Genomic DNA, 15,796 nt, shown 5'->3' with positions numbered 1-15,796 from the left:
GAAGACATGGGAAGACCAATCGGTATTCATTATTTTACATCGCTGCTTCTTGTGTTTGTTCTGTGAGGTGTTCGTTATCCAATCATGTGTTCGTTGTCTGAACATAAAAATCTTTCGCGAAAGTGTTCGTTATCCGATCACCCACTGTATGTTAAGTCTAATCTAATTATCCTGATGACAGTAGAATATATATATTTCTGATAAATCATATGTAATCATGAAATAAAACATCATTTAGATTTCATAGAAAATTTTTTATAAATTAAAAACTATTTAATGTTTCTTTTGTGTTTTTGATAAAATTTCACTTTAAACTTATATCCTTTATACAATCTTACTAAAACAAAATATGACTATATAGTAGAGTGTTAATTTTCTGAAAAATTGATTAACCAATATCAACTTTAGAGCATATCAATTCCAGAAATTATGAAGTTTTATGTAATAATGATTCTGTTCACCTCTTGAGCTGTATTGTTATCACCACTAGTGTAAAATGAAGTAACTCTATGAAAAAAATAAAAAAAAGAACTGTAATAAAAAATTTTTTATACAAGTGCTATATTTTAATATTAAATATTATTATGTATTTTTTACTTTGAATTCAAAATTTTATCAGTATATTGTAGATTTCAATGAAAGACTAAAGATTGTTTTTAAGAAACATTTTTAGTTGTAACATGATCATCTTCAACTCAAAATGCTTACAAATAATTGAAATTATTGTTATTTGTAAGCCAAAAATGATTCTCAGAATTGAGCATTTAGATTATGATAAGACGATGTACTAAATTTCACAGCATTTTATATAAGTAGTACTTTACAAGACATGCAGTTTGTCCGAAAAGTTACTGTGCAGTGAGAAATTTGTAACAATACTGAATTTGTATAGGGTATTTCATAGAAGACCCATAAATTGTATATCTTGCATAGCTGCTTTGCAGTAGATGGTGTAGATTTTGAACATTTTTATGTTTTTTCTTTGTTTTATCTTCTTTTGAAGCTTATATGACTGCTATCACTAGCCCAGTGGTTGCCAACCAGTGCCCATGGACCAATGATGATTCATGAGAAAATTTTGGTGGTCCATGGAGAAATTTGTACATCAATGAACTCAAAGTTATATGAAGTATTATAAAAGAAATGCAAAATGCTTGGTTGCTTTTCTTACTCATTAGTTTTAGATTTAAATATTAAAAAAATCCAAACATGAAATGACTGTTATAAATAAATAATAATGTCAATAAATAATGCTATGAGTGCAATTGTTGCCCTTTGTGGAAAAGAGCCAAGAATCCATAAACTTATTTCAAACAAGCAGCAACAAACTTCATATTGCATACACTTGCATACAGATGTTCTTGTTTTTAGACTACAGTTTTTGGAATACTTCTTTGCCAATTGCACAATCTCCCTTGGAATCCTGCTCACAAGATCTCCGGACCTTACTCCCCTCTGATTTTGGGAAACATTTCTGACGTTTACCATAGGAAAAACTGTAATATCGTATGTAAAAACATACTTTTATCAAAACTTAAACTTTTTACATTGCACAGTAACTTTTCGGGCACCCTGTGTGCATAATCTACATATTGTATACAGGTTATTTTGAATATATATGCATTTATAAATCTATAATAATTATGTAATATTATTATGATAATTAAGAAACTACTTTGATTCACTTGATTATTTTTTTAGGTGTTTTAGAAGAAGCAAAATTCTATAATATTGTGGATTTAATTAAATTGGTAAAAGAACGAATTCAAGAAAGGAATGCCATCATGACCAAAGTAAGCAAGTCTATATTTATAATCTAAATAACATAGAATAGTATAGAGTTGGGTTCTGCTTCAAGTAATCATGTTTTTTTTTACAGAAATTCTATAAAAGTAGAAATAAATATGGTTCTTTTATATTTTATCTTGAATTCATTTTTATTGTAACTTCAATATTACTTGATGTTGCATGTTCTGCTTTTTTTAAATGCCTTTGAGAAGTCATTTTTATAAAAATTAGTGTTTTAAAAACTATTTTCTTTCTCAATACTTAAAATTTATTGGATTTTTGGAGTCATTTAACCTTTTGATAGCTCTTTAGAATATATAAATGATTCTTATAGAGATGTTTGAAATTATAATAAAGATATTAAAAAAGTTTTGGTGATAGTGAAATTGTAAGGTATGAAATTCCTTTCAGTTTGTCATTATTAGTACCATTTTCCTTACGGTTATTTGTCATTCTCTAATTTGGCTTTGTGTAATAATTGGATGCCCATCCTATTACCAAACCCCCTTTTTTAATCCATACTTTGAGCATGTTTCAAGTTGCTTTGATAATTAATCTATAAATTATTGCAAGTTTGAGATTTTTAAAACTTAGACAGCAATATGTGACATTTATTTGACTAGTAGATGTTATACCAGGATCTGGCCCGTTTGATGAATTTATGTGGCCCGCGATTAATCTTTCAATATTAACTACTCAAGACCGAATAGCTCAATGAAAAATTCTGACACCCAGAAACACAAAACAAAAAAAGAAAAGGGTCAACAACTCACTGTGTGTTTAGAATTAACGCTCCATTACAAATCTCTTAAGTACAGCGTAGAGTGTTGATGAAGCATGATAATGTGAAAAATGTATCTGTAATCTCTATCTACAATTTAGTCTCTACAAGAATGACACCACAATGAGATCTCGCACCACCTCAAAATCTTCCTCAAAATCTCTGGTTTGGCCCGTGAAAAAAGTTTTCTTTCCAATTTGGTCCGGGGGCAAAAACTGTTGGCCACATCTGTGTTAAACGTAAAATGTATCCATTTTTGGAAAGGCCTGTGAAAAATTCATTTTTATTTTTTCAGCTATTATGTATAGCAGAGGGAAAGTATGGCAGTCAGTCAAAAACTGATTTAATTTCCTAACACACCAGGTTGAATATAAAATCGACTTACTTAAACCAAATAACCGGAGCATTTGTGTTCTTTTATTGCAAATAGAACATAAACAATCTGGTTATTTGGTTTAAGTAAGTCGATTTTAAAAACTGATTTCCCAAGATTTTACATTTTTGGACTTGGGGACCTTGAAATGTCTAGAAATGCAAAAAAAATTCAGGCATTTTTTTTTCTGTATGTATGTATGTGTGTGTTTGAGGTGGAACAATTTTGTTTATCCACTTTGTAACTTAATAACTCTTTTGTCAAAAATTTCTGAATTTTGCAAGGAAGTTTGTGTATTACAGAGATTAATGCTACTAAAATTTTGATGGTTAAAAGTTTTGGGGTGGAGAGATAGAGGGGGGTCAGGTGTCATATCTAAAGTGAAGCTGGACTTAATGATCTTACTCATTATTAGCATTTACAGTTTTATTTTTAAAACTCATCTCTACCTTCAAAATTAAGCTTTTTTTTTTTTTTTATAATAATGGGTTGCAATTTGAAAAAATTGTAGACCTATAAATTCTCACTATTGTCTGTCTGTCCTTAGAACGGAGTTAGATAGATGAAAATCAAGACCAGGCATGGAAAGCTTAAGGGCAGAAGACCCCGATTAACTATATATTCCAGTTTGCACTGGAAGTCATGTTATTTTAATTCAAAAATTTTCCCCCTGAAAAGAGTTAATAATAATAGTTTTTAAATGAAATAAAACTGTGGTAGCATCATCTTTTATAATTTTTTTTTTTGCCAGTAAAGTTAAGTAACTCATTGCTGGATTATTTTTATTAAAGTAAATTTAAATTTATTTAAAAACTTTTAAGATTTAAAATCTGTTTTATTTAAATTAAGCATATATTATCATCAAATAATTTTCTTGTTCTTCCTTTATTAATTACTTTGATTATAATTTTGGTCCCCCTCATTGTTAACAAGCTATTTATAGCTCAAACTATAATGTATACAGTAGTGGCTATGGAAATTGCATCATTATGACATACTAAAAAGCATTAAACAGAAGTGCAAAGTACACATTTAAGCTGTGATTCTTATTTGTATGATCATGATTTCTTCTCTGTACTATACATTAAGAATAAACCAAAAAACTGTTAATTTATTATATATAATGCTAGTTGAAGTCAAGTGTTATTTCATTCCATAGCCTTACCAATACTGTTATAGACCACTGTTGGAAGTAGCTTACAGCTACGGAAGCAGAAAAAGAGTTTATGGCATAAGTAATCCTGAAAAACATAGCGCACACATTTATTTCTTGTTGAATAGTATCCCAATACTTCAAAGGGTCATCTCAAGCTTTAATAACAGCTTTGCAGCACTCTGGCATAGTGTGAAGGAGGATGTTTCTTTTAGTATTCTATACCAAACTTGTGATAACAAACTCTTCTAATACACTCTTGCAGTTGCTGTTTATTTTCAGGTCTTTTCAGTTTTATGCCCAAAATATGCTTGCAATTTTCAACAGTGCAGAGATCAGGACTATTACCTGTACCATTTAGGCATCTGGTTTTGGTCTATTGCAGGAATTATTTTACTAGAATAAAGAGTTGTCCTGGAAAATGCCAGATTTTGTGTCACAAAATTGTTTTTTGATTGTTGGAATTAGTTTGGCAGATAAGATTTTTTGTGGCATTCTGCAATTCACAGACCAATTTATAAAGTTTAATCTGCTGACACCTTTATTTGATATGTATTCACACCATTTGAATGACCAAAATCTTTACTATTTGCATCAAGCAATTCTTGATATAGGTCTTGTCTTTTTTACTTCTAACAAAGGATTTGCTGTCAGATCCATGCAGGTTAAATATGGATTTATTCAAAAACATAACAGAATTCTATATGTCAACACACCAGTCTGTATCCCATTTAGCCCAGATAAGCTGCTGTCTGCAGATTTTACTTGTTGGTAATGGATTCTTACGTAGACTTTTAGGCTTTTAAATCCATGTTTTAGAAGCAATTTCACACAGTTTGTGTATTCACTTTCTCTTTCCACTTTCAGTTTGGAAGAACTAGTAGTACATACTTGCATGCTGAGACACTTCAGCATACAAGAATGTCCTGTCATGGCACAACATACTCACATGTCCACCTCCTGATTCAACTTTTCTTTCAATATTTCCATGTTTACATCTTATTTGTAATACAGTTGATGATGACAATGTACTCTCTGCACTATTTCATGAGAGGATAAACCCTTATAATTCAAAGCAACAATTACATGGTGTTAACTGTCAAAAACTTGCTAAAAGTATTCTCATGTTCATGATGATACGATCTTTACAGCATCTTGCAAATCTATATCAAAATGATACTTTAATTTAAAAAATAAACATATTTTTGATGCAAATAAAAAAATCAATATATTTATTAAGATAAAAATGCTTTTGATCAGTTATGAAGTTAACTCTAAATGCATTGCTGGAGTTATGAAGATTGATTTTTTTATTTGCATCATATCTTTGCAAACACATTTTTACTGGATTTTATGAATGATGCAATTTTCAAGGCTGCTGGTGTGCATTGTGATAATCAATTTTATTGTATATTATTAGATATAACTGTCCGTTTATCTCATTTCTTATTTTACAGCTTAAGATATTTAGTAATTTATGGCAATCATTAAAATTAAAATAATCTATACAATTTTATTCAATGATGAAATCCAGACGCTAGTAATTGCTCATTTATTTGAATTACTTCCTCCTGAAATTTGTAAATAAATCAAATTTTGATTTATGAAAATTACTACATTGTACAGTACCACATCTAAGGTACTGTACAATATTTATGCTATTATAGGATTTGTTTTTAAAATATTACAAACATTTTTGCTGTTGATGTTCAATGTAATGCAATATTGTCAATATGTGACTTTTTATGATTTCATGTAGTTTGATACTGAGCCTTTAGTTAATGCTTTTAGTTAAGTGTGATAAGACTTTTATTAATTGACATTTTTTGTTGCAAGAATCTAAACAGAATAATCCCAAAAATACAGTTTGTTTTCTTGTTCTGGCATAAAATCATACTTACTAAACCTTATTGTCCGGTACTTCTTAACTATTCGTAAAAACAAACGTTTTCGGCCTCAGTTGAGATCTGCTTCAGGTTAAAAGGACAATTGGATTCCTTTCTTAGAATGAACGTTTAGTTTTAAAATATTCGAACTCATGCGCGTGTTACGTATCATCATCGTTTTCTTGTTCTTTGCATACGTAGCGCCAAGCATAGGCAAGCGTGTTGCCATCTTTGGTGTTTATACATCTCCCTTCCGGCCAGCTTTCTAAATTTCCAGGGCTTCAAGGGCTCTGATGTGGTCCGTATGAAAAGCTCTATTTATTAATCTGGCATTGGATAGTTCCGCACCTATCCACCTGCGCAACCGACCCAGACATTCACACAGAACTATCCAATGCCAGATTAATAAATAGAGCTTTTCATACGGACCACATCAGAGCCCTTGAAGCCCTGGAAATTTAGAAAGCTGGCCGGAAGGGAGATGTATAAACACCAAAGATGGCAACACGCTTTTCTATGCTTGGCGCTACGTATGCGAAGAACAAGATGACTATACGTAACACGTGCATGAGTTTGAATATTTTAAAACTAAACGTTGATTCTAAGAAAGGAATCCAATTGTCCTTTTAACCTGAAGCAGACCTCGACTGAGGCCGAAAACGTTTGTTTTTATGAATAGTTAAGAAGTACCGGACAATAAATGTTTAGTAAGTATGATTTTATGCAAAATACTGGTATTTAGATTAGAAGATTTGTGACTTGTTCTCGCATTTTACAAATAATCTATCTTAACGAAATTTATATCAAGAATAAATTACCATTTTAAATTTAACCCAAAATGTTCTGTTGGATCCACTCACCCTTTCCTATTCCATAAAGGAAGTAAGATGATGATATTGGCTATTTTAATATGAATACAACTTTTGATTAGTCAAAGAGAGATATTCTATTGGAAATGTAATAATTCATTTAAAATTTTTTCTTAGAAATGTGTTGAAAATTTATCACCAATCAGTTCAAATTAGTTAGTCTCAAATAATTGTTTCAAATCACTCAAATTAATGTATACTTTAAACCAGAAACATATGTATCTAATGTACAAAGAAGAAAGTTTGTTAGTTTGTTCTTTGTACATTTCAACATGATTTGAGAAAATGCAATGAAACTTCTCACGTACCATCTTCTTGTCTGGGAAAAGATCAAGGACTATATTTGATTGAATTAACTTCAATCCCTATCTGCAGTGGGCCCTTTCTATCTGATCGGCACATTCAAGTAGGAAAAATTAATTAATACAAAATGTTTTTGGGGTGCCGAGTTTAAATATCTGAGCCATTTTTGTGAAATTTGGTTGGCCAGTTACCATTTCATTTCATATTCTGCTACAAATAGTATGTTAAGAGTTAATATTAGAATAAAATTGGATGTCTCGAATTGTCTTCTCATGCAGACAGATGTCTATGGCTATTTTCTAATGAAAAACGTTGATTTTTGTCTACTCAACCAATGAAATTGTATCATTCCATACTTTCTGATTATTGAACAAAATGTACTTGAGGGTTTCTGGGGTACAAAGTGTGAATCTTTGATCCATTTGTCTCAAAATCTCATTATTCATTTGTTTTTATTTTTGTTATATGATTTTAAATAAGATCAGTTTGTTTTGTTTTCTTTTTCAAAGTAATCTTTTTATTTTTATTGTTTTGTTACATTTTCTTTTTTCTTAATGTAATTTATTTAATACTTTTTGATAAACATGTCAATGGTAAAATAGTTAAAATATCAAATCTCTTAAGGTTTTCATTTTAATGTTTGTTGTTGTTACTTTTTGCCTGGGTAGCACCAGATATATCTGTATCCAAGCTGACAGCTGGAATCTGATTTGAAAATGCAGGCATTGTCTGCCTTTACTGCTGAATCGATGTCTTAAATCATATTGTCAGATGTAGAGTGCCAACCACTCCTCTAGTCATTGATGACATTTACTTTTCCATTGGCAAACTCGCAGCATCATTGCTGTAATGCCATTCTCACTGTACACTGCCGTAAACTTGGATTTCCCTGGTTGTTGGTTTCTTTGTCCACAGAAAATGAATATTGCCACTCACTCCCTCTTTTTCCTATTCTGTTAAGACACTTACCATCTCCCTGCTTTGTCATGTTGTCAGCGAATGCTCGAGATGCCAACAACCAATATACAGTATTGTGCTGCCTTAAGCAGGTTGAGTGCATGCTGCCATGGCAACTGCAGAAATAAAATATGGAATCATATTTTCAAATTCCCCTTAAACATCATGTTGCAAGATATTTAGTTACATATTATAGAAATATAATGCATAAGATTTGTTAAGCTCCAAATTTAATATTAAAAATTATATCTCAGTATTACAAATTATGATATCATTTTATTTTTTAATCAAAATTCTATACGTATATTTCAGGAGTATCGCAAGCACGTCTACCGTGTTCTGCAATGTCACGAGGATGAATTGACACAGATGGTTTCAACAATGTCAGACGGTTGGAAATTTGAACAGGTATTACAATTTAATCTTTTATTAAAATAAAAGTGAATATTTGTCTTTTATGAAAATTGAGTACTTATAAAATATATATATTTTTATTTTGGCAAGAATTTTTGTTAATTTTTAACTGTACATCTCGTTTAATATACAAGATCATAAATTAATTACATTTCAAAAATTCAAATACATAAAAGTATCATAACATTGTCTTCATTTGAAATGTCCTTTACACACTTTAGGAACCTAGTCCTTACAGTGGAGTCGGCCTTCCTTTATAGGCTACTTTTCTTGCTTCAATATGTAAAAATGGTAGTAAAATTATTCCCAAGTCTTGATACATTCTCTTAAAATTAATTTACAATTAAACATTGATTAAAATAATGAATTAGAAATGCCAGGGGATTAATTAAAATGCAGGGAAAGTAACCTATAAAAGATCGGCTCCACTGTAAGGACTGTATGTTCCCAAAATGTGTAAAGGACATTTCAAATAAAGACACTGTTGTGGTACTTCTTTGTACTTGAATTTTTGTAATGTATTAATTAACATCCTGGCATTTTTAATTAATTATTTTAGTTAATGTTTTAATTGTGGATCATTAGTTAAACAGTGTGATTTAAATAATTGTTTTATACAGGGTGTGGTGTAAAGAGTGGATAATCTGTTACCTGCAGATAGGGGACATCATGACTGTTCAGAAAATTAAACATTGTGTTTAGTAAAAGTGTCATAGTTTTCGAGTTATTGGACATTTTCTAGTTTTTTGGAATATGGACTCTATCGTTCGTATTTTTCAATGTCATGGTCAGAAATCATGGATTTTTCCCAGTCTGCTTTTGAATACTAGTCTTGGATATATGTTCTATTAAATGTAAACTGCCATTTTATTGTCATCAAATTGATTTTTTTAGAACAAAAATAATTCAAAATTTTTCTTTCGTTTTTTTTTTTTCAGTGTAAAAAAAAGTACTGTAACCTGTATGACAAACTAACTAATAATAAACTGAAAAAAAAAACAAAACAAAACTTTTAAAAAAATGAAACAAAAATTTTGAATTATTTTTTGTTCTAAAAAAACCAAATGGCTGTTTACATTTGAAAAAAAAAAAAACAAATGGTAGTAAACTAAAATGGCAGTTTACATTTGATAGAACATGTATTCACAGCTAGTATTCAAAAACAGACTGAGAAAAATCCTTGATTTGTGACCATGATATTGAAAAATGTGAACGAGGGAGTCATTTTTCCAAAAAAATAGAAAATGTCCAATAACTTAAACTATGACACTTTTACTAAACACAATGTTTAATTTTCTGAACAGTCATGATGTCCCCTATCTGCAGGTAATGGATTATCTACTCTTTATGCCACACCCTGTATATTATTTTCTCACTAAAGAACTTTAAACTTTTGTTTAGTTTTGATACTTTTCTTCTTGATCTACAAATATTTCTACAAATAAAATGGTACTGAAGATCAGATATCGTAATCTGTATCCTTCAAGAGGATTTATAACTAAGCTTCAAACAATAATTCATCCAAATAATTTTTTAAACAATGTTAACCAATTATACCTTTACCTCTAGTCCTTAATACTATTTTAAATTATTATTGGCTGCTAGGATTTCCATATATTAAATAAGACTTATTGGGTTTCTTTACTGGTAGTATTTTCAGGTAAAACAGATGAAAATAAAGAAATTCTGTTTTAATTTTGACTACTGTTATCTTTTTGAGTCCAATCAATTACACCAGTATAGTAAGTCCTATTTAATATACAGAAATCCTAATAGATTTTAATAATTTAAAAATTCTGTTTAATGTTTAGTTGTAAGATTTTAAATTGTCTGTCTTTCTTTTTCTACTATATTGTCATGCCACACTTTGATGATTATTCAGCATTAATCTGTCATTAGTTAATAAGTTATAACAGAAGTATGTGTTTTCTTCTGTCAAAGCTGTTAATTCCACATCTGGGTCCTGGATTGTAACGTCTTTAGCAACAAATTTATTTAACATTGTAGTTCCTTACATGTGTTAGACTTAAGATTTAATCTATTCAGGTGATATCTTTTCATTCATGGATCAGATTTGATTTGTTAATCCAAATATGATGAATAAGTTTATTATAAAGCTGTGGAACCTTGCTTTACAATATTTATACAATATAAATATTATTGTATTGTTATATCATCAAGTCTCCAATAACAGCCATCTTCCAACAACAACCGTTTGTAAATGGAGGTTATTTTTTCACATATTTTGTTTCTGAACAAAAACCTATAGAATAATCTCCAAGAATCAGCCATTTTTTATGTTCCTGTCAGTGGCACTATTCATATGTTTGACTTTATAAATGTAATACAGTTTTCTATTCTGCTCCAAGACCATGAAAGTTGAAATGTTCTCACACTTAGAATTAAACTTACTTCCCTCTATGTTGATTTTTATAATTCAAAACAAATTATAAAAATCAACATAGAGGGAAGTAAGTTTAATATAGTTTAAGTTAGTTTTACAGTAGTTTTTATCATCTATATATATAAAAATGAATGTATGTGTGTGTGTCTGTCCTTTATGCATTACCACACCGTTTATCCGATTGCCGTGAAACTTTGGAAAGTTGTTTAATATACTCCGGCGAAGGTTTGTGGCATAGTATGATTGCCATGAAGCTTTGGGAAGTTTTTTAATACACTCCCGTGAAGTTTTCTGGCATTTACCCTACGATAGATGGCGCGCGTTTACACGAGCATTCGCGCACAGTGTGTTCGATCGATTTCAAATTGCGAAGACCATTTCCTCTCCTTCAAAAATATCTCTATATATGCATTTGTGAACTGTTATTTACGATATTTGTAATAATTTTTGTTTAATCACTTTATTTCAATTTTTTTTGCTAATTACGTATTCACTCGAACTTTGTTAAAATCTTAACTGTATCACGAACAACAACCGAAGTTGTAGGAGGAAATTCGCCTATTTTACCGATCTAAGGATCCCCTTTTCCAAATTTTAATATCGACTCAAAATAATTTAAAAAGACAAATTACGATAAAACAGTTTATTATCCAACTCTCAGAAATTTCACAACGTGCCAAGGAAGAAAGGAAGGAGCAATTAAATAATTAAAATTATAAAGGATTAAAAATATATATATAAAAATGGGGAATATCGCACTTCTGACAATCGCTGCGAGTGTGTGGGCTAAATTTGGAGAATCCGTGCTTCTCGCATGGACAACTGTATGTGGCCGGCTCACGCGTCGAAAAACCTTCCGATTTATTCGTGTACGCACCAGACGGAAAAACAAAAAATATCGTGTATCCACAAACACTCCAATAAATAAATAGAATTGAAACGACACTTTGAAATGTTTTCCCGATGAAAATGAATAATAATAATAAGTTTCAATAAAAATGATAAAATGTAAATTGAATTTTATCATAACGAGTTTGCTTGAATTTCCTTTCTTCTGAGATCGCAGCAATGCGCGACGGGTAAGCTAGTTTTTAATATTTGTTTAATTTAAAAGTAAGAAAAATTAAAATTAAAATGCTGACTAGGCAATCCAAGGCACTAGCATTTGTGTTGGCAATGGACTTATCTGCCATCCTTTTTCATTCACAAAGTCCAATTGGTGATAATTATAAGCCCATTGTTAAGTAAATATACCGTATTTGCTCACACATAAGATGATCTCACATATAGGACAAGGTGTGACTTTAAAGATCAAAATAAAGAAAAATTAGAATTGTATTAATAAATGTAATTATTTTGTTTAATCACAAATAAAATATTATCAAATGCACGTAATACATGACAAATGGAAAACAAAACCAAAACACTATAATGTGCATGGCCAGAAAAATTTTATTTTTAATAATTCAGAATATGTTAATATTCCTTAAAAATAACAATTTAACTAATATGAAATAACTACATTTATAATCATTGCTAAGTGACCTGTATTTCATTAATGATTTTATAAGTAACAAGGAACTATTTTCTGTGGACAAATGAGAGGCAACACAGTTTTTAATTGATGGAAGTAAGTTTAAACTAATAAACAAAGGATGGTGTATCTTAGTTTGTTTACACTAGGTGCCAACTTACGATAAATAGACTGTAGACCTATAATGGCAGCATGAACTATACATTGTTCACAGAAATTATTGCAAAAACAAAGAATCCTTTGCTGGCAGATATAAGACAACCTAGGTTTTTGAAGTAGTAAAAAATGAATGAACACCTCATCTTATAAGTGAGTAAATACGGTATATAGATGTATTAAAGTAGCTCCATATTTGGTACTTCATACCAAGTAGTGTGGACGATTTACTCCTGACTAATATTCGGTATTTTCCATTTCCCACTCCTTATCAGTATATTGTGCTAAATCAAACATGACAAATAGTCAATTATTTGGCAGTTGGTGAATAAGGAATGTGTGGAGCCATCTTCAGGAGAAAATGAAAACATTCTGATTAATTTAAATTATTTTATTAAGATTTTAGCTGTATACATATACATTTTTTCTGTATTTATTTCATTATTACTGAATACGCGCACTAACAAAAATTGTTTGTTTTTCTTTTAGTTAATTAGTATTGGCTCGTCTTACAACTACGGTAATGAAAACCACGCTGAGTTCTTGTTCGTTGTATCTCGAGAATATCCAGGTTCGTTTTCTCGTTCCTCAGATCTTGATCTGACGGACAGAAAGGTAAGGCATTTTAATTTATCAAGAATTTATGTTAGACTTTTAATTTCAATGTAAGAACTTCTGGTAAAGTTAGAATTTTTTATATCATCTAAGTTTAAAACTAAGTTTGCACTTGCATAAAATTTTTAATTCTTCTCAGTTTAATAATTTTATAAAATTTTTGTTTATAATGGAATTTTTTTTTATAACAAAATATTATTTCTTATTATTCTACTGTGTCCTGTGTTAGTAACTGTCTAAATATGTTGTTTAAATTTTGGAACATGCAAGAATAAATTAAAACCTAATTAACAAAAAAAAATTCTATATTAACATTGAAGGTTGATTTTGACATCTGCAATTTTAATAAGCATAAAAAGTAATCTTGAAAAACTTTACATAGAAAATATAGGAGTGAAATTAATTCTCCGATCTTATTTATATAGCATATTCGTATTTATAATGTTGCTTTGTTATTAAAAATGCAAGTTCTCTCTGAGCAGAGTTGTAATTTTATCAATTATTTTCATCATATAAATAATTCATTATAAATGTATCTAACAATTTTATAAGCATGTTTATTTTAATATATATTTTTGAAATTTTAATAGATTGTGAGACAAAAGGCAGACAGAATGTAGAGACAGAAGATGAGAAGAATTACGGAATATTATTTAAATGTCATCGTCTATATTCTTTCAATAATAATCCCGTACTCGTGTCGTGAATTATTGTATTTATAAATCAGATTGATATATAACGAAACACATAATTTAAAGTAATTATCGTATTTCGAGTTTTATTTTTATATTTAATATAATGTTAATTCTGTGTTTCCCAATTAATAAATTATAAACTTTGAGAATTCGTAATTTGCACTGTTAGGTAACATTATGCTCTCTGGTAACTCAAAAAAGCTTACCAGTTATAAAATGTTGGGAAAAATTGTGTAACTTATAAAAATTTTACCTTTTAAAAAATATTAATTGTTAAAAGAAAAACATATTTATTTGGAAAAGTATATTATTGATATTTGCAAAATTCAATTATTATAAGATGAATTTAAAATTATAATGCAGTCATAGTTGACATAGTGATATGCAGAGAAATAATAAGAGTTCTCGAGGATTTAATAGATATAACAAAAGAGAGAAAGTTGATATATTTAATCAGCATGTTGAATAACTGTCAAGCGGTTATGATGCTGTTTGCATATATATAATAATATCAATCCTACACATAGTTGTTTTGAATACAAGTCATTCCTAATAGAAATGGAACAATATATTTGACCACGTCCAATTCTTTTGCTCTAGTCAACAACGTTGGTCATCTCCTTCATTATCTGATCTCATACCAATATCTGACTTCTAGATATTTAAAGTTGAGAGTGTACTGTGGAATTCCAAAACTGATTTTAAAATTTGTTTATCGTTGTGAAGTTGCATCACTTCCATGGAAATGTTGCATAATATAGTGGCTCATACAGACAGTCAAATCATAAAGATGTCTGCCTGACAATTCAAAGGACTTGAGTTTAAGAGTCACGACCAGTTCGACCCAGATATATTAGTCCCGTCCCTCGCCATACAGTTGTCCTGCTTGGCTTCACTGAACCCAAGATGGATATTGAATTGTTTTGTTTCAGGAAAAAAAAAAAATAGTAAAAAAGAAAATATTATAATGGAATTGTTGCCAATATAATGATATTACCCAAAACATAAAATTATTTTTTATTAAAAAATATTTTTCAGAATTCCAGATTTTTATTATCAGTTCTTATACTAAAACAATAAGATCAAATCGTGAACATGATTCAATGTGAAGTGTGATTCATTTAGTATTAAATTTGAAGTGAATGTATTTTAAGATATGTAATTTTCTTGTCTTAAATAATCTTACAACAGAAATTTTCAGTGTTAATATATGTAGATATTTTTTACAACATATACACGAAAAAACTTGCAATAATAAAAAATATTTTACAAGAAATTGGATAATGGTAGATATGATTTTTTATATTTTACTTCAAAACAAAGAAAAATGAGTCTCTATGCTGTGCAATATTTCCAGTGGATGACAGTCATTTGTAGCATTTTTCTTGTGAATTTCCATTTGTTACTTGTTCCATTTCTTGATGTGCCACAAATATAATAATTGTTATCATTGTTATTATCTTTAACTAGGATCAATGTTGCATCCGTTCTACCCTGCTGCAATTCTTTATTATTGTTCCTTGGAATTTTAATAAAATCACACAATCTTTTATTTTTGCTTTATTATTATTTAGATATTAGACTTTTATATTTATGATTTAGATATAGTATTTCTTCCGATACCTCCACCAAAAGTATCAGAAGTTATTGTCATTTTTAAATAAATGTTTTCTCATAATTACTATTCTTGCATCTTTCTTTTTCTAAGTCATTTCATTACCGATTAACTTGGTAATATGACTTTGCAGTGTAACATGTTAATGTTATGTATGGAGTGATAATATCGATCAAAAATGCATTTATGCATCTTAAAATATTATTTTATAATATATTTGAAACTGACTAAAAAATAAATTATGTTCTGAGGA

General features: G+C 29.4%; 1 protein-coding gene across 1 annotated transcript; it reads left to right on the top strand.

Moving 5' to 3' along the window:
- Positions 1 to 1,681: 1,681 nt before the first annotated feature.
- Positions 1,682 to 14,958, top strand: LOC111641788 (BTB/POZ domain-containing protein KCTD5-like). The gene is made up of 4 exons (XM_023388011.1): positions 1,682 to 1,793; positions 8,423 to 8,518; positions 13,108 to 13,233; positions 13,824 to 14,958. The coding sequence occupies exons 1-4, from the start codon at positions 1,785 to 1,787 to the stop codon at positions 13,851 to 13,853; spliced, it is 261 nt and encodes an 86-aa protein (XP_023243779.1). The 5' UTR covers positions 1,682 to 1,784; the 3' UTR covers positions 13,854 to 14,958.
- The last annotated feature ends 838 nt before the right edge of the window (positions 14,959 to 15,796 follow it).

Source organism: Centruroides sculpturatus, unplaced genomic scaffold, assembly GCF_000671375.1.
Source record: "Centruroides sculpturatus isolate CEXI.00-Female unplaced genomic scaffold, Cexi_2.0 scaffold1660, whole genome shotgun sequence".
NCBI classification, from domain to species: Eukaryota; Metazoa; Arthropoda; class Arachnida; order Scorpiones; family Buthidae; genus Centruroides; species Centruroides sculpturatus.
Note: the sequence above shows the minus strand (reverse complement) of the source record. Positions and strands in the feature narration are given on the sequence as shown.

Coding starts and splice junctions, on each gene's coding strand:
- LOC111641788 (XM_023388011.1), top strand. Junction 8,519..13,107: donor ACGGTTGGAAATTTGAACAG/GTATTACAATTT, acceptor TTTTTCTTTTAG/TTAATTAGTATTGGCTCGTC. Junction 13,234..13,823: donor TTGATCTGACGGACAGAAAG/GTAAGGCATTTT, acceptor AAATTTTAATAG/ATTGTGAGACAAAAGGCAGA.